Source organism: Calonectris borealis, chromosome 6 (genome assembly GCF_964195595.1).
Source record: "Calonectris borealis chromosome 6, bCalBor7.hap1.2, whole genome shotgun sequence".
NCBI lineage: Eukaryota > Metazoa > Chordata > Aves > Procellariiformes > Procellariidae > Calonectris > Calonectris borealis.
The window spans coordinates 44,512,126-44,538,626 of NC_134317.1; the positions used below are offsets into that span (position 1 = coordinate 44,512,126).

The window sequence follows — 26,501 nt, forward strand, 5'->3', positions numbered from 1 at the left end:
GAAAAATCTGTGAAAAGTGAAGAGAAGCTTTAAAATAACCCAAAGCAATAAAAAACCCCACTCGCTCACTCCCTGCCCCGCAGTGGGGGGGAGTCAGTTCTTTCCTTTTTTGCCCGGAAGATAAAAGGCAAAAAAGATTGTTTTGCAAAAAAGCAGATGCTGTACAATTCTTCAGTTTTAGTAATGCACTCAGGTTTCCTACGATTTTAGCAGAGGAAGGAATTCTTCTTTCTAATATTAGTAGTTAAGAAAATCTGTGAAAAGCAAAGAGAAGCTTTAAAATAACCCAAAGCAATAGACCTGAAGGGTGAGTCTTTGGTAAATAGTGTATACACATAGAAAACCCATAAAGGATAGTAAAATACCCTTGTTGGTTTTCAGGAAATTCTTTATAAATATGTTTGCTTGTAAATGGATGGGTTCGCTTAATGAGGTTTAGAATCCACTAGTAACAGGTTACTGACAGTATATCACAGTAGCTCTCATAGTCTTACCCAGCTTTCATGTTTTTCTCACTTTGCCTCGTCCACTAGCAGCATGTCTCTGCTAATTCATCTCATGTTTGAAAAGAAATGAATACTCCAGATAAGAGCACTTTAATACAGCTGATTTTTTCTCCCCCAGTTTGAACCAGTGTAACTGATAACATTGTCAAGTTCTCTGCAATAACTGTTAACATTTTCTTATCCTAGTTGAATTATTAGAATACAAACTTCAACAGGAAAAATCTATCGTAAGTGACTTGCACAGCACCCTGTCTGAGGAGCAGAAGAGAGCCTCTGAAACGTGTGATCACTTGAATCAAGAAAAAGCAGCCCTGCAATCAGAGCTTTATGAAAGTAAGCAAGAGAATGAAAGGCTGCAGAAATCCCTAGAAGAGCTTCAGAGGGAAATAAACCAGTTAAGGTGAGAAGTAGGTCTATTCATTTATTTTATTTTATTTTATTTATTAACAGATCTGAAAGAGCTTTATACTCATTGGATCCACAAATGGCTTAGCACTTGGAAACACAAAGAGGAAAACTAACGTCTTTCACTTTTCATGGATATGTTCATTTTTCTTTACTGACTGCCTAAATTTATTTATTCTTCAATTCAAATTTGCATATTTACCTTTTCTGTAGCCTTGACTGAGAAGGTTGTGGAAACAAGTGCATGTTGTATGGGTGTATTAAAAGTGAACAGACTAGATCCCTGCATCCCTGATGTACCCCACTCCTGCAGCTTTTGTCTTAGTCTTTTGGTTGGTACTTCTGTTTGCCTGTCATCTTGTGTTTGTTCTTTTTCTCCGCTCCCCCGTGCCCTTATTTCTAGTGTATGCCAATGTGTTTCTTTCCTCAGTTTTGCTCTGCCAGGATAGATAACTTCTCCCTATCTCCTAATTGTTACTGGGCAATTCTAGCTTTGCTTGCAGGGAGGAAAATGTTTTCAGATGCTAAATAGCTGTGTATTGAAAACTGACCCTCTTTAGAAAGAGCAGAGACCATCTTAAAGAAACAAGGCAATAAACCAACTCACAAAAAGTAACCCAAAATGTCTTGCGTTGCTGGTGAAGGGTGTTCTGTTCTGAACATAGATAGAAGTGTCGTTTTGAACTTTGCAGTTTTGAATTGGAAAAAAAAGAAAAGGATTTGACAGCTGCACTTGAAGACTTGCAGACTGAACATCTGAAGGAAACAGAGCTACAAGGTTTGTTTGAGGAACAACAGCTTCAGCATAAGAAAGCAGAAGATGAAAAGACAAAGGCCTTGGAGGTAATACCCTACATCTCAATGCTTCCGTTCACCTCCCTTGGTGCATAAAGTTAACAAGTTATTTTTGCAGTCTTTTTCACATCCAGTGTTTGTTGTTTAATAACTGTTAAAAAAAAAAAAAAGGCAACAAAAACCAAAACCAAAACAAAACTTCTACTGAATGTGCATAGCGTTTATTTTGTTTTCACAGAATTAAAGCTTTCAGTTACCCTTCTTAATTGCACATGCACATTCTTGGGACCAGTTTTGTACTGCCCCTTGCTGTGTAGGGAGAGCCAGATTCTACGATTGTGTAACTGCACTCTTTATTCCAGAGCAAACATGCTGTGAGGATGAGATGTGTATGATCAACTGAGATTATAAAGAAAACCACCCAATGATACATATCCTTGGCAGAGAGTAATTGGAGCCTTTCCAATATAACGTGTATTTTTTGGAGGTTAACCAAAGTGGTTTTTTTGTTCCTTTTCTTCTAAATTGAATGGAAAACAAATGAACAGCATTCTCTCTGATACTGTGATAGCAATGACTCAGTTCTTGTAAAAGGCCTACAGTGACTGGAAAAGGCAGAAGATTTAACATAAACCTTTTTTTAAACTTAAAAACCAAAACTAAACTCTATCGAATAACTCCAAAACAATCCTAGTTAAATGCCCTAAGTGAGGAAACACAATTCTGACTCTATTTCCTTGTAGTCTGGCCTCTCACATCATATTTCTGGTAGATGCTTAGGTTTGTGGATGATTTTTGTTCGTTGGGATTTTTGTTACTACTTGCATGGTAGGACATGGTGCTAACATCCTCCATCTTGTAAAAAGACTGCTCATGCAGGGAAGGCAGGGACCACCTTAGCCAAATCAAAAAGAAAAGTGCATTGGCCCCAGTGTAGTTGTGCACCAGATTAAACCATTCACAGTTCACATTGCTGCAGTCTTGCATTCCCAAATCCTCCCTTGAAGCCATACTATGGAAAGCTGATTCCACTTAGCATCTGACCTGGCTTTCTACAAGATCAGAGGAGAGGTGATGCTGGCTGGGGGTTGTAGGGCAGACCCCCCTGCTAGGACAACTGCAATGCTAGCTCTGACTGTCTGCAAGAGCCCTGGGACTGCCCCTTCAGTTGCTCCCTTTCCTTCTGAAGAAAGGCTGGCTCCCAAAATGGACCTAGGGTTGGATTATTTTTTTCAGTCTGTACGGTGTGTTTTAAACAGATGGGCTGTAAAATCCAGAGGTTTTACATCTTACTGCTTAGATTTTTGGTTCTTTTTAAATCAACATGGGTTATTTCTGCTTCAGATGTCACTTATTAAGGGAATTGAGTGATGTAAAGAATAGTGATTTCCTAATGAGGGTCTTGCTAATTGAAGAAAAAATAATGTACCGGAAGATATTTTAACATTACAATCTTTGGTTTTGTTACTTGGTGTCATGTTGCTAACAAGCATGCTTCTGGCACATGTAATTAGAAAATTAAACTTGTAATTTTAAATTAAACTTTTTAATACCTGAACTACTCTAGTTCAGTCTTGAATTTCTTCCTGGATAAAACAGGAGGTTGAAAATTGCCGAATGCCAGCCTCCCCACAAATGGGTGCTTGTGCTAGACTATTGATATGTGCCTCCCCCTTTTGAACAGGAGCTGCAGGCTGCCTTGGAGTTGCAGTCGGTGCAGAATAGCCAGCTGGCCGTATCCTTAGAGCACGAGCAAACGGTAAATAATAATCTCCGCAAGGAACTTCAGATCGAGCACTCCCGCTGTGAAGCGTTGCTGTCCCAGGAACAGACCAAACTGTTGGAGCTACAGAGAAATTTGGATGCTGAGAAAAATCGTTCATTGGAGCTTCTGAATTCCTTGAATCACGAACGTGTTTTGACAGAACAGTTGAGTATGAGAGTGAAAGAAGGTGCTTCTTGTCAGCATAGGGAGTTGCTGTTGGAACAAGCCTTTGTTCGAGAGCTCCAAGCCCAGCTGGAAGAAGAGAGGTCCCGAACTATAGAGCTAGCTGCTATTATTGAGAAAATGCACCAGAAGGCCGTTCGTTCCAAAAGGCAGCTAGAGGCCGAAGTACAGATGTGCTGCGAAGAAACCCAGAAGGAGAGAGAGGTCAGTGACAAATTGCGAGCTACGCTGGAATCTCTTCAGGGTCAAAAGCAAGAGGTAATCCGTTCCTTAGAGGCCCAGAAGGAAAGAGAGGCAAAGCTGAAGGCCGACTGGGAACAACTGCAGTCGCTCTTCAAGATGATGAAAGAGCAAGATAAAAACAAGAAAGAGGAGAGAGAGGGAGAGCAAAGACAGCAGCAACAAACAGAGCTAGAGAAACAGAAGGACTGGCAGAGAGATCAAGAGAGACTGGTGAGAATGCCTCTGCAAGTCTTGCCTTGCATTGAAGTAGCCACAAACTAGGATTTAACCCTGTGGATGGTTTTCTTTAATTGAAATGTTTCCTTCCCTTAAACAAAGCATTCTGAAAAATGCATTAGATGAGCTCTTTTCCCGCATTTCTCAAGCGCAGCTGTTTTCAGGGGTTTGCGTCTGGGTTTATTGTTGACAGAAGTTGATCTTTAAATCTTTGCCTATGCTGGGAATTGCCATTTGTTAACAGATGGAGAAGAATATGGCTTAAACACAGAACAGAACTAAACTAGGTTTCATGTCATTGCCTTTATTTTGAGCTAGGCCCCTAATTGTGGTTTGCGACAGTACCGATTTCACCCTTCTTGTTTCTCAGCTCCCTCACTTTAATTAGAGGAGGAGGGAAGCTTTGCAGGCTCTTTGGAGACTTGTCCATCACCACATTTGGAAATGGATGGAGAAAATGCCCACTCCAGAGCCATTAAATGGCTTCCTGGTGGCCCTGGAAGGCAGTACTGTAAGCCTTCCCCCTAAAAGTGGTCTGTGAGTTAAGGAACACTGAGATTGATATGCTAGTTAGGTGTGATGCTTTTATTTGCAGTCTGTGTGTGTGTACAAAAAAACACTTATGTGTGTACGTGTGTATATATGTGTGTGTGTGTGTATATGTGTAGTGGGCATGGTGTGTTGGGTTGACGGTTGGACACGATGATCTTAGAGGTCTTTTCCAACCTTAACGATTCTATGATTCTATGATTCTAAGATGCAATTAACTACTACTTATTCTTTTCAAATAGCAAAGCTTGGAACGGCAACACCAGAGGGATGAACGAAGAATTAAAGAGCTGCAGGAAATACTGGCAATATTAGAAGAAAGAGAAAGAAATCTCCCATCTCCAAACCATCAGCAAGAACTGTTGTGTACCTTAAACAAAGATCGAAATGCCAAACAGGCCATGACAGAAGAAACTGAAAAATCGCATTTGCAACAGCAGCAACAACAGCTAGAGAAAATAAGACAGCAGTTGCTTTTTGTAACTGTGCACCTGAATGAGTTCATATATAAAACTGTAGATAAGTAAGTAGTTGTTCATAAAACAGTAGGGTTTTTTCCATCCTGCTTCTGAACTTGAGTGGGTCATGGCTGAGAGCCCTGTGCTGAAGGGAATGAGTGGTGTATCTGCTTACAAGACTTAACCTTTTGTGAAACCATGGTTTCATGGTGGCAGCAGTCTCTGGTTATTGTGATCCCATTGCAGCCATTCCCATTAGAAGCTTGTGTGCCTGCATTTGAACTAGATCTGTGAAGTGACCCTGCTTAAAAAGAATGACTCCAAAAAAAAAACCTACTGGAAAGCAGCAGTCTGATTAGAGAGCAATCAAAAAACAGGTTAATCAACACGTCTGCAGGTTTAGAATGGGAAACTCCATTGAGCATGGCAGGGAAAAGCTAGGGGTCAGGAATGAGTGGCCAAGTTGCAGTAATTCCTTACTACTTTGGCAGCAGAGTGAAATACTAGTAATGTTTTGCTGCAGCCTGAATTTGCATGATAGAATTTCAGACTGGTATAAAATACAGACTTCTGAATAAATCCTTATGCGGCACTATTTAGAAATTCTACTCTTAAAAATTAACAAAACTTGCTAATTTCTGTGTGTATTCATAGTATTTTGTGTAATTAATAGTGCATAAGTGCAGCCTCAAAACTTAAAGATCATCCAGTGTGGAGAAGGAATCAAATGTATGTTAACATTATTACAAATCAACCTGATACTGAAAAAGTATTTCTGTTTAACAGAACAGTTAACCATTGGTCTGTATCAAATGATGAAGCTGTAGCCTCTTTACTGCAGACATTAAAGGAACTAAAGTCAGATTTATTGTCTCCTCCTGCATCTCAGGTAAGGAAAACAGCATATATTTGTTGGTTATCAGTAAGCTGTTCTGTATTCTTTGAGTTGCAGTACACGTATAAGTTGATTGATTTGATTTATTTATTTTCTCCCCTTCCTTTTTTGGTAAAACATTCTGAGGAAGATTGTGTTTTGCCTTGGGGATGGAAAAAAGATGTACTCTTGTACTTGTACTTGCATTGTCATTATATTAACATATTTTAGTATCAGACTCTTGCTTTTTTGTTGTATTGCAGAGTCTGCTTCTGATGGCTTTTTTTTTCCTAGATGTGTAATATGTCCAAGGATATCAAACTCTGGGATGTGTTGCTGCTGCTTCTGTATACATTGAGAGACAGTTGTTTTTCAGCAAATTATCAAGTAATTTTCAAAAAGCACAATAGTGGTTTGTCGTCTCAGGAGCGATGTTTTTATACAAGCCTAGGGATTATCAAAGACTGAGCTGAGGTCTATTGACACAAAATACATGCCTTTTAGATTCCATCTTATTCACCAGATAACTTTGCCCTATCATTTATATCTTTCTTTTGTAATAAAAGAAAGAGATCTTCAACCACATTGCAGCCCTTTCAGCCAAAATTTTGGGATTTAGGGCTAACTAACAGTCTTGGCTCTGTTCGATTCGAGAGAGTAGCCTCTCTCTACTCCCTCACCTGCTTGATTGCAGATCCCCAGAAAACACACCTTTGAGAGAGTTCTGACTCTCTTGTACAGGAAGAGGCTTTTGTAACTTCTGTTGTTCTCATGTGCTCTGTAATACAACTCTGATGTATGGCAAGCTGGCTAGGCATGGTGCAAGCTCTCCCTGTGTCTAACTGCTTACAAAATACAATAAATATTTTCCTTCTGTCACCTGTGCAGCCACTTAGGTGGTTGCCAAATGGATCATCTCCAGCCCTCAGGAGGGGGATATAACCTCTTCCCAAGTAGGTGTTCTTGGAGTTTTGGTCAAGCCTTCCTCTCACAAAGGTTTAGAGCCCTCTGCTGTGGACAAAATGCTCAGAGAGCCTGTGGGGGGAACGAGACAACTTTATGGCTCTATTTAAATCTGACTTAGCAGAACTCCCTCCGGACCCGAGCTGTTTTTCTGGCTCAGCTCCCTCCAAGTTATTTCTTTACTGGAAAAGAAAAAAATAGTTTGGGTTGTTTGTTTTGACTCTGATGCCATTAGGTCTTCTGCATTAGAAACTCTGTTGCAAATGCTTTTCACAACTCCTAGGTTTTCCAGGCGCTCGTCACCATTAATTAGCAGGCCTCTTAACATTAAGCCAGTGAGTGCCATGCAGAATAGTAGTCCCTTCTTTCGCTGGACCAGACTTTGCAATTGCCTCCTCCAGGGACTATGACCACGCTAAAATAAAGGGACTCAAGTTTTCTGACTTAAGTTTTGTTTAACAAAAGAAGAGTTTAATGGAGCACTCTAAAGACATATGCCTTTCTATAGCATAGAGAGCAAAAACTCTACCTTGATATCCTTTCTTCTGTGAGCACAAAGGGTCCCTCCTCTCTGCCCTCTTTTCAGGCTTTGATTTTTTTCCAGAATCACCTTTTGTTTCAGTCTTCTCCCTGAATTTCTCCATCTTTTAAGGTACTGAACCACATGCGCTGGAGACCAAAGGACTTTACTGCTGTTACCTCCTTGAGTTGTGATAAATTGGGGACTATTAGACAGGGAAACTGGCAGAATGCCAAAATGAATATGGAGTCAACTGGTCAATCAAATGCCAGCTGGTGCAGTAGAAATCAAGTACATAGATGAATCATGTAGAACTCCTCAGATATTACAAGTATCTGTTACTGCCTTCAAATTGAGCTTTTGTAGATCTGTAAAATCCCTGGGATGGTGGGACCGTAGTCCTTACTTGGATGCTCGCTGAGGAGGCCAATATAAAACAGCTTCCCTCCATTTCACTACGATACAGATGGGTTTTGTTTCCCATGTTTGAACTATTTTTAATAATATTTGTCTGAATTGTGTTTTGTATCTGAAGTCCTTATCTCTGCCCTTGTTCTCAAAATGCTCTTCTGTCCCACCTCCGTGTGTGATATGGCACAACCGCCATGCCAGTGAAAGCCGTATGTAGGGAAATGTGTGCTTTAGTTTGTCTAACTTCAGTGTAAAAACCTGAAATTGTATAGAACATCTGTGAATTAGATAATAAGTACAGGACGAGTTTAACTTGAACAGAAATAAATACCTAATTTCAAAACAATACTGAAGGTAGTGTTAGATTCTTGAAGCATTTTTTTAACTCGTTTTAAATATGCTGAGAAGTGGAGAGCCTTTGCTTTCTAAAATTTTAAAGAAGCTGCAAAGTCAAAAGGGAGAGAGGTGGATTATGTGCCATAAAGGTACAGATAGCATTGGAATATATTGCAGGCAGTAAAAAGACTTAGATAGCTGTGGTCTATTAAACTTTATTGTATAAGATTTTTTTACTTGACAAGTTGTGCTCTTCATAGAAGACAAATGTAAATGGCACGTGTTAGTGTACTAAGGTATTCTTAAGAAATTACTCCTGAAGATATTCAAACTCCTCATAAGGTTATACTAAAATAAGTTGCTAGGAGAAATTGGGGTGAGTTGTGTTTACTGGCTCCTCTAATGTAGAGATTTTATTTCAAGAGATAAAACATTAACCTCCTCAAAAAATATCTTTTGTTTCTTTGTGGTCTGCTGCATCACACACTGATGTAACTGTTGACCATTAAATTGATAGTCAATACGAAGAGGGTTATGAAGGCAGAACTTCCACAAATTGGACCTGGAGTTGTTGGTCTCATTCCAACAAGAGATGACTTACCACAAAACTGCATTTCTCAGAATTGAATGTGATTTTTCAGAATTTACTTTTGTAGACGCTTCATATACACAGACATCTTTCTTTACAGTTTCTGTGCTGCCTGTGGATGTGGAAGAAAGCCAGATGATTTGTGTCCGTTTCCAAGCGTTTGGGAGACTCTGTTATTAAAGGGAATAAGATTCCTGTAAAGCTGATCAGACAAATCTGTAGAGGAGGGGTTGCTTGATTAACAATTAATTTGATAGTTCTTAAGAATGGCTGCCTGTGTGTTTCAGTTTCCCATCCTACTGTTTAACACGTGAATGCCAATCTGATTTTCAGGCTCGTTATTTTTCTGTTTTTAGTTTGTCCATAAAGTTAGGTTATTATTCAGTTTGAGATGTTTGGCTGTGGAAGTAATGTGCAAAAACCATCACGGCTCACTTCCTTTGGGTTTCTTTTTTAGATCAGATCTATGGATGATACTGACTCTGTTCAAGAACTGGAAAGAGACACTTGGCAGCGAGAGAGAAACATTTTGCAGAATGCACTGAAACAGGCTGAATCCAAACTGGCTAAAGCGACTGTTGAAATTGAAAACAAACCAGTGGTAGAAACTTCCAGTCCTAAGGTAAAATTGTCGTGACGGCCAGTAAATGGGCTGTCTGGAGCTTGATGACCGAGCAATGCCATAGCCATTAGCATGTCATTTAAACCTTTGGCACTTGGTTTGCTTTCGCCGTCTTGCCTGTTGTACAGATTTGCTGTGTGAGAACTGTTACCAACTCATGATCATAAAAACCTCTGGAGACTTCAGTCCTTGGTAGTAGTGTTCTTGGGCATTGCCTAAGGGATTAATGTCACATGTAGAACAGGTAATTTAGTAATTTTTTTTTTTTTTTTTTTAATATAAATACTTGCTGTTAATTAATAAAACTTGCTGTTGCAGAGGAGCCAGGAAGTATACAGCTCAGATTTCTGTGGATATAAGTATCTGTCAGATTATGGCATTTAATTTTCACTTATTGCTGTAATCTTTTTCAGCTGTTGTTTTAAAAGGTGATTTCATAGATGAACAGTTTTATAAACTGCATGTTAAATTAGGAACACTTCCCCATATGTCTCTCATCAGAGAAGTTCCTTTGTAACTTGGTGTTAGACAGGAACTTGCACCACAAGTAACCTAGCTCTTTGGAATCCCTTTCTACTCTTAAATGAGGGAGATTCAGATTTCTTGTCTAAGCATGAAAATATAAAACATCCATTATTTTTAATTTTATTCCCCGTAATCTTAAATACTTTTTATTCCTCTGACACACTTGATTGTAATAAACTAGATGGGTACTTACCCCAACATGCTTCCTAGTTAATATTTATTTAAAGCAGGTGTTATTTTCTTTGTTAAAGAGTGAAACTGTTTTAGAGTTTCGGGTATGACAATTTTGCTTTTAAACATTCAGGAGATTTAAGGCAGTCTGACACTCCAAACTTGGGTGCTTTTTAGCTATGTACAGAATTGTTCCAGCTGTCCTTGTGTCTGCAGTACGGACATTCGATATGAAGACAGCTTGTTTGTGGCTGTCTTTTGCACACCAACCAGTAACCATGCCAAAATTTTCTAGCCTAGTCAAGACTTCATAAACATACAAAAATTCAGTAGACTTGGTACAAACCTCCATGTATGGTGTCCAAACTGCCAGAGCATAATACCACTACTTTGCACCAAAACTGGCCAAGTCAGAAAGTCTGTTATACAAATACTTGCTCAAAATTTCATTTTAGAGATAAATGTACACTGCTTCCATATTAAATAGCTTTCTGCAATTTTGTAAAGCAAAATAGGTTTTAGATACCCATGCGTAACCAAGTTGTAGGAGGTATTGCTGGAGAAAGCGACCAACTTTCCTGAGCTTTATGTAGCTAAATCTTAACAGATTGGATTTTTTTTTCCTTTTTTTCTTTCTCCAGTTGCAGAGATTATATAGGAAGTACCTTAGAGCAGAGAGCTTTAGAAAGGCTCTAGTTTATCAGAAGAAATACCTCTTGCTGCTTCTTGGTGGATTTCAGGACTGTGAGCAAGCAACCCTCTCTCTAATAGCACGTATGGGAATCTATCCCTCATCTGCAGACCTGCAGCTTTCTGGATCACGTTCCCGTCCTTTTACAAAGTTCAGATGTGCAGTCAGGGCAATCATCGCGGTATCAAGGTAAAGCCAAAGCACTTGCTGTCTCTCATACATGGTGTTTTCTTGGAAATTTTAAAAATTGATAGTTCCTGTGGTTTATCCTACATTAATATTAAGCAAAAGCTATCTCCAAAACTAGTTCAAACATGACTGGTTAGCTATAACTTTGGCCAAATTGCTATTTCAGAGTCAATGCTAAGTTGGATGCATACTAAACTAAAGATTTATAAAAAGCTGCTTCTGTCTTGAGAGATACCCAGCTGCAATATATTTGAGAGTCAGTGCACAACAATGACAAACTGATGTCCTTTCAGGTCTGGCCCTTATCTATTTAGACTTACTGGATAGTCTGTCTTGTATCAGAATGTGATCATCTCATCAGTGATGGTTTTCCTCTCTTGAATCCAGTAGCCTGTGTTTCATTGGGTATGATTCTATCATACTCTGTCACTTACTATCAAATGGATTTTGTTAGCTGTACTTGGGACAATAGGTCATCTTGTAATGGCTTTTGAGTCCATTTAATGAAAAAAAAAATAGTTTAAAATGTAATAGGTGGTTACTTCTGAGCAATTTCCTTGTCTAGTAAAAAATGATTACTAGCAAGTTTAAGACTTTCAGGAGATGGCACAGAATGTCTTTAGGCTGTTGTCTTTGATGTGGATGCTATAATGATAGCTGTATCAAAGGATGTAGAAACAGTGACCTCCAAACTACCCCTCTGAGGCAGGAAGAGCTGCCACAGAACTCTCTAGAGATCAGGGACAGAGTGCAGGAGCTGTGCCAAAACGAGCAAACCTTTCCAACAGTTAGAGGATCGTTGCAGAGTAAAATAGGATAAGCCTTCATTCTAAACGCTGAAGTTGAAGAATTCTTTCTCCATTCCTGCAAGGATTGTTATTTGTGCTGTTTAATACATTTCATGCCAACAAAGAGTTTAATCTTAAAATTCAGTGTATTTTTGCTTATTTTTAATGATTGTACAAATTTATTTTGTTACTAAGGTTAAAGTTTTTGGTGAAAAAGTGGAACAAAGTTAGCAGGAAGAGTGCACAGGGTGAAACTGTTTCTCACAGTATAGGAGGTAATACAGGTAAGCATTTTGGACAAGTATATTGTTTTAATCATAATGTCTCTTTAGTGATGTGTTTCATTTAAAAACAAAACCAAAAAAAATCCACACAAGTGGCAAAATCTGTTTATCTGTTAAGACAAATGTGTTTATCCATTTCCTGAACAGAATGATTATGAGTTTACAAGGACATTGTAAGAAATTACAGTTGAAAAGTTTTTCAAAATTTATAATTTACAGCAACGACAAGCTTCTCCTCTTCTCCCTTCATTGCAACTGCTCAAGCTGTGAAACTGAGTCCTGTGTTCATGAAACTCATCAGAGAATTATGTTTTGTACAGTTAGAAGCTACCTGTAATGGAAATTAGTGCCACGAGTTATTAATAAGGCAAGGACAAGTACTGCTTTAATAATATTAAAATGGGTACATCCAGCATCAAAATAAGTCTTAGAAGTGGTGTACTTGCTAGTGTTTCCAGAGGTGAAAAAGGGTTTTAAGTGGTTCCAGAGGTTCAGAAGAGACTTAATCCGATGGCAGATATCCCGTAACTGTTTTCTCTGGAGTTTATTAGATGATAAAGATGATAAAGTGGAGCGGACGTATAGATGGTCTCATGCAGTTCAGTAAGGACTGTGGTCCTTTGAGTTACTTATGGAGGTTGTAAGAATTCGAACAAACATCTTAATGCAGTACCCAGTATTGTGGAACTGTCCCATTTTATGTAAATTAATTTTATGAAAATTCAGATGAAATAGTGCATTTTTCATTACCTGGTATTACATAATTTTCACTGTTTCTAAGTTGCTGGAAATACTTATTTAAAAAAAAAAAATTTAAAAACAAAAAAAACCAAAAAAAACCAAAACAAAAACAGAAACAAAAAACACTGGTTTCCTACATAAAACCACACTGTGGTGTGGTTCCTATGAAACTTGAATCCTGAAATGCATGCTGTACTTTCTACCTCACTAGAAAATAGCATCTTGGCAGCCTCATTAAAAAATACTTGATTTCTTTTTGTGATTTAAAGGATTTGTCTGAAAGGGTTTTTCTTTTTTAATGAAAACAAAACAACAACCCACCCTCACCCCCCCCCAAAGCTTCATCGAACCAAGCAAAAAAAATCTCTTCCTTTCTCTTCTGTCTCTGAAGTCAGAGAGTGTAAGTCAACAGTAACATCTAGTTAGAGCAAACAACAAGAATTAAAATTTCTTGAGAAAATATTCTGCTCATATCAGCCATTGGAACATCCCCTGTGCGGATATAGCAACAGCTGATGAAAAAGCAAGTCTGGAGAAAGAAAACGGTGCAAGTTCTCCATTTGCAGGAAGCAGTTGTTCGACGTTAAAATGTCAAACTTCTGTTAAATCTGGTTAAAACAAACAAACAAAAAACCAAACCAAAAAAGCAGTTAGCTGTAGAAAGTATATTTTAGCTGCACTCAAAACCAAACACAATTGTACTCTGCTGTAGTTCTCGTGGGTTTTATTGGTTAGGTTTATGATAGCCTGTTTTGAATGGTTCTCAGTGCATATTTTTTAACTGTTTCATATTTAACACAGCCTCTGGTGCTAGAACAGAAATTCTGAAAGAGCAGCAGCCCCCAGCTGTTCACGTTGGCTCTCCCCCGACCCGGGATACTGGGCTGTGCCACAGAACCAGCTCTGCAAGATTTGTGAGCCACTCCCCCCGATCCTCTTACTACTTACACAACAGGTCAGTCTTGTAATCTCTGCCTATGTTAATCACCCCGATGGACAGCCTTTCATAAAAATGTAACCACTTATTGGAGGAGGTACTTGAACAAGAAGAGGAATTTGTTTTCTTAGATCTAGTAAATGTTTTATTTTTTTCAAGATGCTACAGGAGAAGAAAACTTCTCTTTTTCTTTAAGCGTCTGATGTTCTTGGACTGAGAGCATTCCTAGTGGTGTTTCCCAGATTAATTTGGACAGGCTACAGGATTTATAATGGCTATGCCTGTTAGTCTTCTTTGAGTGGTACTTCCTGTTGCCTTTGCTGTCCAAGTTGGAGATTAATTTCTAAGTATCCTGTGGAAGCGGCTCCCCTACCAAATGATAGCGTTGCATTAGTATTAGCTGCCTTCAGACTCTGTGCACGCACACAGAGCGGGAGGTGGAGAACTTGCAGGGTATGTGCTGTTGCAGTTTTTCATGAATTATGGCCAGTTCTGCACAGAAATACAACCTCAGCTACTGGTTGCTGGGGTGGATGTGGCAGGTGACATTCTGCACAGTGCTGCTAAAAAATGCCTGAACTGCAAGCTCTGTGCTTGGGTTGGAGGAAGGTGGCCTTCAGTCATTACTGGCCTTCCCACTCCCAGGCTCTCCTGGGACCCAAAGTCACCTCAGGCATTGCATATTCCATTACTGGGTGTAGCGTCTCGTCTCCCAAGCCACTCCTCGTATGTGGCTTGATGTGGAAGGTAGCAGTTTTCAGTCCCATCAGCTTGGAACATGTTGTTTGTTTCTTAACCTCCTTGCTACATCAGAAACTTCAACCAGCAGGCAAGAATTTTCTTCATAAAGAAGAAAGAGTAGCAAGGAAGTACCTGTAGTGATCTAGAGGTATGCAAAGACAGCAGATGCTCCCAATTATTTTAGTTTTTTTAATGTTGCTGGCTGATTTGGGGGACAGGACAGTGCTTGTCACAAAGGACAGATAGCATTCTGTTTTGCACAGAATTTAGCAAAATATTTTGGAGAGTTAGAGACCAGCAAGCATTTCCCAAAATACTTAATTCTACCCCACCCTGTTCCTCTGTCATGGCACATATCTGGGTCTGACAGGCAGAATCACTAGCTGGCAGCTTACCTATCAAGAAAAGTCACCTGTATTACATGGAACAAGGATATTACTAATAGTAGGCTCTGATTGATTACTTAGTGTGACTGGGTTAGTGGTAGCTCAAGTCTAATGTGGATCCGAGACAGGTTAAACGATGCCTGTTGCTGCTTTTGTTTCCTGGCAAAGCTATACAGAAGGAAGGGATGGATAGGAACTACCTTCTGCTAACCGAAAGGTGCAGGGGGAAGGAATAAATCCTAACTCCAAATAGGAATGTGTTTGCACAGAGTGTCCCCTCCAATGTATATTTCTGCTATATTTGAAATTTGTTGTTAATGCCCAGAAAGAAAACACACTGTACCATCTAAAGGGTCCCCTTTTTCATCCTTGTCCTTCAAGATAGCATTTTACCTGCTGAACAGGAGGTACACGCCTGGATGCAGCATGCTCCTCTTCAGTCCTTCTCTGCAGAAGTGGGTCTTTTCTCACTTGGCCATTTGGACTTGCTTCTGGCTGCAGCTTTCTTACCTGAGGGACTTCGTGTTGCATACTGGTAGAGAGAGAGATTCATAGATATTCCAGCTTTTATCATAGATATATCAGCTTTTATCTATTCCCTATAATCAAAGGTGCCCAGTCTACATTGTTTTACATGTAATTTTTCGGTGGTGGTGGTGTTTACTGTTGTTCTAGTTTGCTTTGCACTGAATTACTGCCTATATGAATGTAACTTACTGCCTATATGAATGTAACTCAAATTTATTTGAGAGTATAGCATGAGCACAAGAAAATAATTTGTTTTCCTTTTAAGATTGCATCCATCCACAAGTTCAGCTTCAGAAAAGTCACTTGTGCCTACTCAGGATCCTGAACGATCGTTAACAGAATACATCCATCGCTTAGAGGTTATCCAGCAAAGACTAGGGGGTGCGCAGCCAGGTAAGAACTACCTTGTTACCCCTCACAGCTGCCAGCAGTCTGGGCTGCTTTTTGCAAGGTTCTTCCTACATACTGCCTGTAACACTTAAAGCATGTAAAGAGCATCATTTTAATGAATAATTATTGCGGGGGGGGGAGAAGGAGAAAAAATTAAGTAAGTCTCTGAAATGAAACCTTTTTTTGAATCATATCTAAAACTAGTCCAAGTGTGGCATTTCTCAAAATAAGTTCTTACAGAGATAAGGCTGAATAATTTCATGTGATTTTTACACGTGCACACACACACCCCCCGCCCCATTATCAAGTCTAAATAAGCAAGTGTTGCCGTTTAAATGAAGTTGTGTATACAGTTAATTTGCTTTAAAGTCAAAGAGAACTATTGTAATAGCTGAACAGGGCTTTCTTTGCAGCACAAACTATGATACTTCTCTCATTAATTGCTTCCTTATATTCCATAGCAGATTTAAAAAAAAATTTGGAGGCTGATAAAAACAGCCATCTAGTTCTAAGATTGCTTGAAAAGCACACAAAGGATTGTAGTGGCACTTATCTTTGCTTTTTAAAAAACTTCCACCAAATTTCTAGACTAAATTTACTTAGTTTAATCTTCTAGGTTACTTGCTCTTGTTACATCTTAGTTATATCACAGAAATTCCTTGTCCCAAGGAAGAACTTACAAACTGCCATCACATCATCCTCAAATCATCTCCTATCAAGATATGATTAGATGTGTTTTCCAATGTTTTGTTATTTTTGAGACTTATGCCTAAACCTTCTCCAGTGCATTAATATCTCTGGATTGTGAACAACAGAGCTGGACCTCCGGCTGCAGTGTCATTTGTGCTAGGCCAAATACAAAGATAACGTGTGCCTTGTTTATACATGTAACCATCGTGTTGCAGGGGCAGCCTCCTGCTGCCTGCCTTCCTCACTGCAGGGCAGCAACATAAATTAAACAGCAGCATCATATTTACAGTATCCACCCACATGCACACAGAGCCTGCTCGCACAGCCCATGCCATGGCTACACCAGGGGAAGTCATGCTGCTGCACATTGATCCCAGCAGGTGCCTACAGGAGGGCACCCATGTTAGCTCAAATCGCTGACAGGGACAGGATCATGATGGCCACGGTCCACATCAGGGTATAACACAGAGCTTCATCCCAGGCCCAGGGAGAAGCACAAAGCTCCAGCGCTGCCTCCTGTGTGGAGGCTCCTGAGGAGCCTACTGACAGCTGTTCCTCCAGGGTCCTTGGAGCATCTTCCCCAAAGCTTGCTTCACCCATCCAGGTTTATATTGCTAGTTTCCTAGTCTGAGCTAATATGGGCCGCCAGATCAGATAATGCCATTGACGTTTTCATCCAACCTTTATCCCTTTCATTGGCTATTGCTCGTTCCTTCCATATGTTACTTCTGGCTGCTCGTCCCCATAATCAGATTACTTCATCATGCTACTTTTGGGTCACTGGTCCATGATCTCTAGGCAAGCACTGATTACTTCCTTGCACCAACCACCACCCTAAGGTTCCCCATAATTTCAGCCAAAAGCTGGAAAGATTACCAGGTAGATATTTGACTGTGGCATTATGGGAGGGCTGTGTGTATTCCTTCACACATTGCACATATACATTTTACATATTTCTTTCACTACCCATAACCATTTTCAGCTGCTGTTTCCCAGGCAGACTTGCCTCCTGTAATTGTCCTTCAGCCTTTGCCCAAAGTTGTGTGGCTTTATATTGGTTGTGCCGAGATGAGAAAAATATTTGACCATATCTGGAAAATCTGTGCCAGTCACCAGTACTCTTACTGCTGGCCACTCTTCCGGTCTTTATCGTCAGCAGATCATCTCTGTGGTGACTTTTATGGGAGAAAGGGTGGGGATTCAATCACTGATTACAGCATTAAATAGTGACTCTTGGCCCTGCAATCATTGCAGATGCTCATTCAAATCGCATCTACTGCACCGGCTTCTCAGCAGTACCAGGTTTGAACATTTAATGTTGTAGAGGTCCTGTATTGTTCTCATTCAATTTCCACACAGTTTATAAAAGGCATTATTATAAAAGGCTTCTGGAAGAATAATGATTCTTAAGTTAACTTCTGAGTCAGATTTTTTATGATTACATGTTGCATTCCTAACACATTTTTAGTGTTAACTTTGAAAAATTAAACTTTAAAATTACATATTTCTCTAGAAAGAGTGGAATCTTGGCTTTGGAATCTTTGGCTCACAGGAGCCTGGTATAGCTGGGCAACAACTAGCCCTGGGGAAAGTCTAAAACATTGCCTGTTTTTCAGGCGCTCCAAGTTGATGTAATTTAAAAAACAAAACAAACAAACAAAAAAAAACCCAAAACAACAACAAAAAAGGCTAGCTTCGCTTACAAATCCTAGTCTTGCTAATATCACTGAAGTCAACAGCTAGAGTGACACTTCCATATGGGAACTTTTACATTGTTCTCAGCAGGATTTTACCTGGAAACCTTAATACCGTGACTTTGTGTTGTTTCTGGGATTTTTTCCCCAAATACTGCAATTGTTTATGGCAGATATAGATAGATAAACACATTTTAGAATTCAAACCTGACAGCATTTCATAGAAAGAAGGTATTTTGCTTTACGGTAAGTGTGGAATAAGTATTCCACCACTGGGACACCATTAATAGCAATTTTGTGGAAAGTGCCTATTATTTTTGTAATTTTCGTGTTACCAGAATGATGATGTCAGGAATTGCAGAATAATATTGCAACCTTTAGAACAGTGCTGTGAGCAAAATGATTTCCCAGTTTCTAATGAACTTTAAAACATGTACTCAGTGACAAGGTCTTGTCCAGCAACAGATTGCGTATTGAATCATCGCAGGAGCGGTAGAGTTGAACTGAGCAACCCTGTTGCTGTGTGTAAAGTAGGCCTGCGATTGAGCACTGGTCTTAGTATGTGAAGGTTCGCTTTGGCAGACGTGAGCTTTCAAATCTTGTTTTGTATTACTCCTAGGTGGCTCGTGAAAATGGTAATTGCTTTCAGTGTAGCTCATATGAAGCACATTGAGGAAATTACATGCTGCTAACTGCACCCTGTTACTTCATAACACAAGCAGTTTTCTAATATTCATTTGTTTTATTTAAATTTAGGACAAGTTCCAGGCCCACCTCGCCAGAGAAACATGAAAAAGTGATGAGAACGCTTCTGAAATCTGTACTGCAAACCCCGCCTAGTTATCGCTTCTGAGTTGGTCCATACTCAGTGGAAGCTCTTGCGATCCCTTGTGCAACTGAATAAAGGGCAGTGCTTTTGCATCAGGTTTTTATATGACTCTTTTTATTATATTTTAGTACTTTAAAAGGAAATTACTTTTCACTAAGAACAATGTTTTACATTCTCATGTGAAATTACTACTAAGTTAACAGCTGAAGTGTGCCTGCATCACTGTATCGTAAGTTGCAAAGACTCTCCTTGGTGTTTATTTTTCTATAGTGTATAGCTGGATTCCTTGTAAAAAAAAATTATTAAAATGGCATTTTATTAGTGAATTCTTACATTGTATGGTTATTTGTTTCCACCTTACCTATTTACTTTTTTTGCTGTTCCTAAAATTGTTTGGGTTTTAATATTTCTGTAGCATCATTCTGACTACAGAACAGCTAAAATACTGTCCCAAATATCAGAGATACATGTAGCCTTCTGTGAATTTAGGGTTTGCTTTTCTCTTTTACAATAACTAAGTCCTCCCTCCCTCAGTCTTTCTCATCACATTCCGATTCAGTGTCAAGCCACCACTCCTTGAGCTCTTTGTGACTGAGCTATGTATGCATGATATATTTGGTCTGACTGAATTCATGCAATATAATTAATCTGTGCCTGCTCGGGAAGCCAAATGCACGTTAGATTTTCCTCCAGTGTGACCTTCATTTATCAGACTGATCTTTCCAGCCACGAACTTGACTCAGTATCAGAGCTCTCCTTCCAGCTTCCTCTCGTGTTCCCTCTGGTGCAGTACTGCATATGGGTACCTGGTTCTTCCCCGTCCCACCGCCATGGCAGCTGAGCAGAGCTTTGAGGGGAAAGTGCCTTGGTGTTCAACGTACGGTATTTCCATGCAGTACAGCGCGTTACTGCGCTGCAGGTGTGTCCTGTTTGGTGTGTCCCCTCCACCCTGCTCCAGGTGACAGCTTGGGCAAGTGTCTTCTCTCACTGCCCTGTCACAACCAGCTACTAGTGTGCTGGGTTGTATTTGCTGATGATTTGAATAAAGGTAAGGTGCTAGTCCGCATATAAGGTGCTAGTATATGAGCAAACCCATGCTGGAACTAGTAAGATAGAAGGGCACTGATCTTCTCCAGGAAGGCTCCATTACAAGTAGGTTGGAAACAGCTGAACTAAGCTGGCTGCACCCTTGCCTCTCCCTCAACTTACCAGAGACTCTGAGAGTGTAGTATGAAACGGAGCTGCTTCTGACACTTGGCAAACTGGAGTATCAGTGTTACAGAAATGCTTATGTGTTTAGGAACTTAAAAAACCCACAACAAATTGTTTCCAAAAAGTAGATTTAGATTAGACTAGTGTTTATAAATGGGGAAAAAAAAGTGTCAATGCAGGAAAGTAGAAATTAAGTTCAGTCCAAAGTACAAATAGATGGGATAGAAGAGAACTAAGTAAAGCTTACAAGCACTGAATTAGCAGTTTTTAACACAACTGTTGGACTGCTGGTATTGATCTGTCCTATTTAATCTGGATCCTTTTAGCTTAATCTTCCTAATTCAAAAGGCTTGTAACTTTTGTTTAAATGTATGCATTTTTGGCAAACAAACAAACAAACAAAACCCCTAAACCATATCTACCTCTTATGTAAGTGAAACTGATTGCAAATCCTAGCTCTGCCCAGAACTTTGTGCTGTAGGTACCTTTCAGGGAGGTGTGTATTAAGTTGCTCATAAGAGAAGAGAAAAGAGGCGGCATTTTGGTGGTACACCCATTTCTAGTCATAATGTATCACAGTGCAAAAATATTCCAAATATCATGCTGAATAAGACTTCTTTCTGTGATACATACCTGTGGTATTTGTTGTCATGGTATTTCACAGAAGCCAAATGCTTCTTGGGATAACCTAAGATTCATTCTTCTCTTTTTCTTTAGAAAAAGTATAGGCAGAATTGTAATACCAGAAGTATTTTAAGATTTTGGAAATATGAAATCTCTACCTTTGAAGCACACATGGTGTTTAACTTTGGGATATCAGAAAAATCTTTTCTGGAGGAACATTATTCTACTACAGCCTATTAAATTATTTTTCTCTATAGGATATTTGACAATTGGATATTGGTGTTCATCAGAGATCGATGCACTTATTTAACTGCTTTTGTCCAATACTGGTCTTGGCAAGCCCTTGTTTATCTGTCAGGTAGATCACCTTTTAGTTCTCAGAAAAATAATGTGATATATGTGTGTGTGTGTGTGTGGAGAGAGAGAGAGAGAGAGAGAGAGAATAGAGGAGCCTCGCCTTCAAGAAGCTAGGTAGGAAAAGAGGCTGGTACGAGTGGCAGGGGAGAGGAGCCGTTTGCGCTGGTGGCCTGTCCATGGGGGAAACGAGCAGTGCCAAGAGCTCCCGTGCTGTGTGGAGAAAATGCTGTGGAGCTCTAGTGCCAACCCTAGGTGAACGAAGAGTCTCTGCTGGAGGTACTGGACTGCCCCTGGTACTCATGGCTCCTCAACAGGTGCTTCTGTCTCTGGGTTGATTGGAGCCTATGTTGATGAAGCGCTGTACCTGACAAGTCTGTGTATTTTTGTCGTTCAGTGGTGGGAGCATCCAAGGCTGTATTCCTGAGTCACCAGCAGACTCGAGCACGGCCAGCAGGCAGGACACTGTGCAGTTCAGGCTCAGGAGACTGCAAAGCTGCCCTCAGGCAGTCCTGTAACTTTGGTGGTGGGTGCTCCTGCCACGTCTGCTCTCAGCCTGGCCTCCCTTTGGGGAACCCTTGGCTACTTGCTAGGCTGCCCGTTCCAGAGGCAAATGTGCTTGTGGGAGCTGGGAGCCACGTGGTGCTTTGCAGACCACAGGTGACCTTTGGGCCTGCCCCTGAGGAACTCATGCTGGATACATTGCAGGTGGTATCCGGGCCCTTCTGCGGGATACCGGTAACTTACTGCCTTCTGGATGTTGGTAAGATCTTTCCTAATGCCAGCTCTTACTCTTAATGAGATAGTGCTGTGCCACTGTGCTAATTCTTTAAACTTTTGAGAATTTTTATTTGGCTGGCTGAAGGTTATTTTTTAAAAAAAAAAAAAGTGACAATGCTTTGGAAGTTAGCTTTGGGCTTCTCATCAGTATTGTTGTAACAGGTAAGAAACGTCCTCTTACTTGAGCAAAAAGGTACTAGGTCATCTGCAGGGAAGAGGATGTGAAGGGTGCCGTGCTGGGAGGATCCCAGCTGTGCTGCTGCAAGGGCTGACTCAGACTCCAGTTCCACAGCCCCAGGTAACGGACCTGTGCACTGTCCTTCACAGGGGTCGGGTCAGTGCATGCGTGTGACCCAGTTTGTGTGATGATATCCTGGCACACGTACAGAATTTATTATCCTATGGCAGCTGTAGGAGAGCCTATTACCTGATTTGGCATAAATTTAATTTGGCATGAACAAACAGTACCTGATTTGGTATAAAAGCTTGCCAAAAGTAACTTCACTTGTCCAGACTTCCAAACCAATTTGAACTGAATAAGTTTATGCTGGATCAATGACTGCATCATATTTCTTCTCAAAATTTCACTCTAGGAGTCTTATTGCTAGATGTAGCATTCTGTCAAACTGCACACTCTGCATGGTGTTGGTGTCCTTTTTGTTTAGCGTAGCATGAGTTTATCTTCTGTTATAAATAATGTGCACTTCTAGACCTGCGTTCAAAAGTGGCACTAAATCAAATCTGTAATTTTGCACTCGTACGTGAGCTGCACTTCTCATTCTGACTTTGTAAGCAGGAGGGCTATTAGACCTTAGGGCCTGTACTCATAATGAGCCAGTAAGTAGTGACATTGCAAATCTAAATTAATGACTAGTTTTAAAATCTGGCACTTTCAGGTGGACAATAAAAAACCACCACCTTTAAAAGGACAAAAGATAAATTTTGTGTGTGTGTATTTAGTTAGTTTCCTGGCATGCCCTGGTGTTTGTAGGTTGGCACATCATAAGGATCAGTTCTGTTTCAAGTGAACTTGGCTTTGCATTTGCACATTTTTAAATCAATCGACAGTGTAAGTAATTTAATGTCCCAAAGTTTCACTGCTTTTAGGTCAGTCACTGATAGGGTGAAAACGATTCAAGTATTGCCTTAGTGTATACACAAAAGCCCTAGGAACAAACTCTATTTTCCCGTAGCACTTTGTGCCAGATGCAAGCATAGCGGAATAGTGGGTAATTTAAGTGTTCCTATGTATACAGTCTACTTCATCCTTCTCAGAAGTGAGGATTGTGAATGGAGTAAGGCTGTTTGTTAGCAATTCACCTCTAGGCAAAGAGAGCTATCTGTAATTTGATGTATTTGCTGCTGAGCTTCCCCAGCCATGCTCCCCCACCACCACCTGTGGAAGCCAAGCACGCGGCACCCACTGAACAGCAGGGCTCTTCCCCTGCCTCTGCCCAAGCCTCTGCAGGGCATGCATTCAGCTGTGCTTTCAGGTGGAGCCTTTCCATGACAATCAGCGCTGTATTATTCCCCTGCTTCGCCTCCTCCCTTCCCTCTCACCCCACTGCACTGCAGTAGCCCCTCAAAGGTAGTTTCCAGAAAACAGGCTGGATATGGGGGGTAAGAGGCAGATGCTGCAGCCCCCTATTCAGAAAAGAAATCTGCAGAGAAGAAATCAAGCCTGTCAGTCTTTCAGGATCTGTGAGCTATAGTGAACGCGTTGCCTACGGTTATGCTCCCATCAGCTCCCTGGTTTCCAAAGAGACAGTTTTCTGAAGAACAGCGGAAGCACCCTGGCAGAAATGTTTCTGCCCAGTGTGGGGTGGTAAAGTTTTGAACAGCGTGGCTTTCCAAGTACTGGTGTGGTGCGTCTGTACCCTCTGAAGGGCAGGCACATAGGATGCGCTCTCTTGTGATGTGTTGACCTCAGTAGTATGAGCAGAGAAATCAGAGGCTGAAGCATTTCAGGACTGGGTAGGGAAGGAAGGAGAGGGCAGGAGCAGAACGAAAGGGAAGGAGAAGCAAGGACCAGTTGTAGGTAACGGGAACAGAAAGTGGCTGATCCTACAAGTAATTTTTTGGTAATCTTCCCTGAATAGAGCGTGAGCATACATTCTCCCACTGCTGCAGAGACCTGGAATATCTGCTAATGCAAATGTCTGCCTGTCTCACACCAAGCTATGCTACAGCATGCCATCAAGCCACGTTTCACAGACTGCAAACATGGTTCTGGCAAGTATGAATGCCATGTTATTCTGCTCACTGCACTCAGGAGGGGAAAGTGCTCCTCTGCTTACTTTGGAGGCCTGGGAGAGCTGCATTGCCCCTGCCCCACATGTGATACCAACACAAACCTGGTCACCCCAGAAGGGAGAGCTGTTTCGGACAGAAGTAGTTGTTAGAAAACCCCTCCCCACGTTTCTTCCCTATTTTCTGGTCGTTATTGTTACTGTTACTGGTGAATCAGTCCTTGTAGTCAGGACCACGGGCAAGGTACCGGATTTGCCTTTGCACAAGTCTCTGGGGGGCTGCACGAATGCCAGAGGAAGATCACACCTTGGTGTGCTGCCACACATTCACCCCGAGATCTGTGGTTAAACTGGGATAAGCCACTGCATCAATACAGGCTCCAAACCAAACATTTCCTGATGGTCCCTGTAGTGCCCTTCAAAGGTGGTTGTCGGCCTCGGGCTCTGTCATTTTTCTTATTTTCTGCTAGGAGGAAGAAGTGGGGAGGGGAGGGAGAGAAAGTACAGTTTCCGTATTTTCAGAAGGGGACACGGCACCAGCCGGCAGGGCAGGCAGCAAAGGGAAGGGGAAGGACAGCAGCTGGATGAGCGACGGGGCGGGTTGTGCTGAGGCACCACGCCAGTGGGCCGAGGCCTTCCGCAGGCCCGGGGGTCCCTGCCTTCATCACCGGAGGGCGCACGCTTCTAGGGGAGTTCTCGTTGGGGGCCTAGCGCTAACTGCTGAAGCAGACCAGGTCCCACCGCGCTCCGGCTCCCCCCGGCAGGGCCGGCCGGCGGGGGCGGGGCGCTCCCCTCAGCGGTGCCACCTCACGCTGACGGAGCCGCCGGCAGCCGCTTCCCGCCGCCAGGGGGCTCCTGTGCCCCCCTCCCCGCCGCGGGGCGGCTCGCGCGAAGTGGCCTGCGAGCGCTCCGCCCCGCCCCTCGCGCGCGGCACGCGTCCCTTGCTGCGGCAGCGGCTGCGCGGGGCGGCAAGGCCGGCGCGGCGCCTTCTTCCGGCCCGACCCGTCCTAAGGCCGCCTTCCCCCCGCCTCCTGCCCGCCCCCGGCCCCACCTGCGGCAGCGCTGGGCGGCGGCTCTGGCGGGGCCCGCTCGCTCCTCGCCCGCACCATGGCGGCGGAGCGCGGGGGCTGCTCCCTGGAGGCGGTGCCGCTGCCGCCCGAGGTGCGCGAGAGCCTGGCGGAGCTGGAGCTGGAGCTGTCGGAGGGTGAGGGCGGCCGGCCGGGGCTGGGAGCTGCGGCCGGGGGCTGCGGCCGGGGACGGGGGTGTTCGGCTCGGGCCGGCGCCGCGGCAGGAAGCCCGTGGGTCGCTTCCGCTGTCCGCCCCGAGCGGGGCGGGGGCCTGGTCCCGCTGGAGGGCGGTGGGAGCCTCGTCCCCCGGTTCCCCCCCGGGGCTCCGGCGCAGCGGCGGGGCCCGCGGCTTCTCTCCCGCCGCTAGCCCTCGGAGGGGAGCCGGGATGGGGGGCGGCGCGTTTAGCAGGGAGCCGGGCTCGGGGGTGCGAGGGCCTGCGCCCTTCTCCCCGGGACCCCTGTCGCAGGCAGCAGTGGGGTTCACCCGGCGGCTGATGAACCGCCGCGGGGGGAGGCGGCTCCAGCCGCCCCGCGTCCTCGGCCGCCGGCGCCTAGGTGGAAGCGGCGGTAGAGGCCCCTTCGGAGGCGTTTTGAGGTGGCCATGAGATGTTTTTCCGTTCAAGCTGAACTAGCACCGAAATGGTCAGTTAGTATGCAGCTGGATACTCTGAAAATACCAGTTTAAGGTTTTTTTTAATATTTATTCCTAATTATAGCTAAAATCTTAAACCTCTCGCTTCGGATCTCTGTATAATTCCCAACGTTTTTATGCTTTCCTGTCTCTCGAGTTTCAAGGCAGGAATGTGGTGACATTCCATCTGCTTCTTTAGTTAACGAGCCCTTGGTCAGAGGTGGCAAAGATGCAGTGCCAGGCTAAGGTTCGCTTTGACAACGTACTTAAGCCCATCTATTGGTTTGCTGCCCCCAAAAGGTACGGTTCCTCTCCTTCCAACTCCAGGCTTGTGTTTGGTGATAACAGTACTTCTGTGATCCCCGTGGGAATTATACTTGCTTTCTTGGTAGGATTGGGTTTTTTTTTTTTGCATATTGGTTCCCTGGCGTGGCTTACCCTGCAGACAGGCAGGTATAGACACTTGGTGCAGGAGAGCATGCAAGGGGCAGAGGAGTCCAAGGCAGTGTTTTCTGGGAGCAGTTAGTCATTGCATTTTCCCTAGTTATGTTGCCAAGCTGCACCT

The 26,501-nt window shown here is 42.4% G+C and overlaps 2 protein-coding genes across 8 annotated transcripts in view; both read left to right on the plus strand.

Moving 5' to 3' along the window:
* PCNT (pericentrin) overlaps positions 1-19,345 on the plus strand; it is a 100,993-nt gene extending 81,648 nt beyond the window's left edge. For all 5 annotated transcript variants that reach the window (XM_075153865.1, XM_075153868.1, XM_075153866.1 and 2 more), the window contains 11 exons: positions 693-906; positions 1,604-1,754; positions 3,391-4,107; positions 4,905-5,185; positions 5,907-6,009; positions 9,271-9,435; positions 10,773-11,011; positions 11,995-12,083; positions 13,626-13,779; positions 15,682-15,809; positions 18,947-19,345. In XM_075153865.1, coding sequence (XP_075009966.1) covers positions 693-906; positions 1,604-1,754; positions 3,391-4,107; positions 4,905-5,185; positions 5,907-6,009; positions 9,271-9,435; positions 10,773-11,011; positions 11,995-12,083; positions 13,626-13,779; positions 15,682-15,809; positions 18,947-18,990 — 2,285 coding nt within the window. In that variant the 3' untranslated portion in view covers positions 18,991-19,345. The remainder of the gene's footprint in view (positions 1-692; positions 907-1,603; positions 1,755-3,390; positions 4,108-4,904; positions 5,186-5,906; positions 6,010-9,270; positions 9,436-10,772; positions 11,012-11,994; positions 12,084-13,625; positions 13,780-15,681; positions 15,810-18,946) is intronic.
* Positions 19,346-25,234: 5,889 nt separating this feature from the next.
* The window catches only part of DIP2A (disco interacting protein 2 homolog A), a 139,559-nt gene continuing 138,292 nt past the window's right edge, over positions 25,235-26,501 (plus strand). For 2 of the 3 annotated variants that reach the window (XR_012674179.1, XM_075153870.1), the window contains exon 1: positions 25,236-25,442. Coding sequence is in view for 2 of the 3 variants with exons in the window: in XM_075153870.1 (XP_075009971.1) it covers positions 25,346-25,442 (97 nt within the window). In the remaining variant the exon portion in view is untranslated. Of the gene's footprint in view, positions 25,443-26,501 lie in introns of all 3 variants that reach the window. The other variant, XM_075153873.1, reaches the window with a different exon arrangement.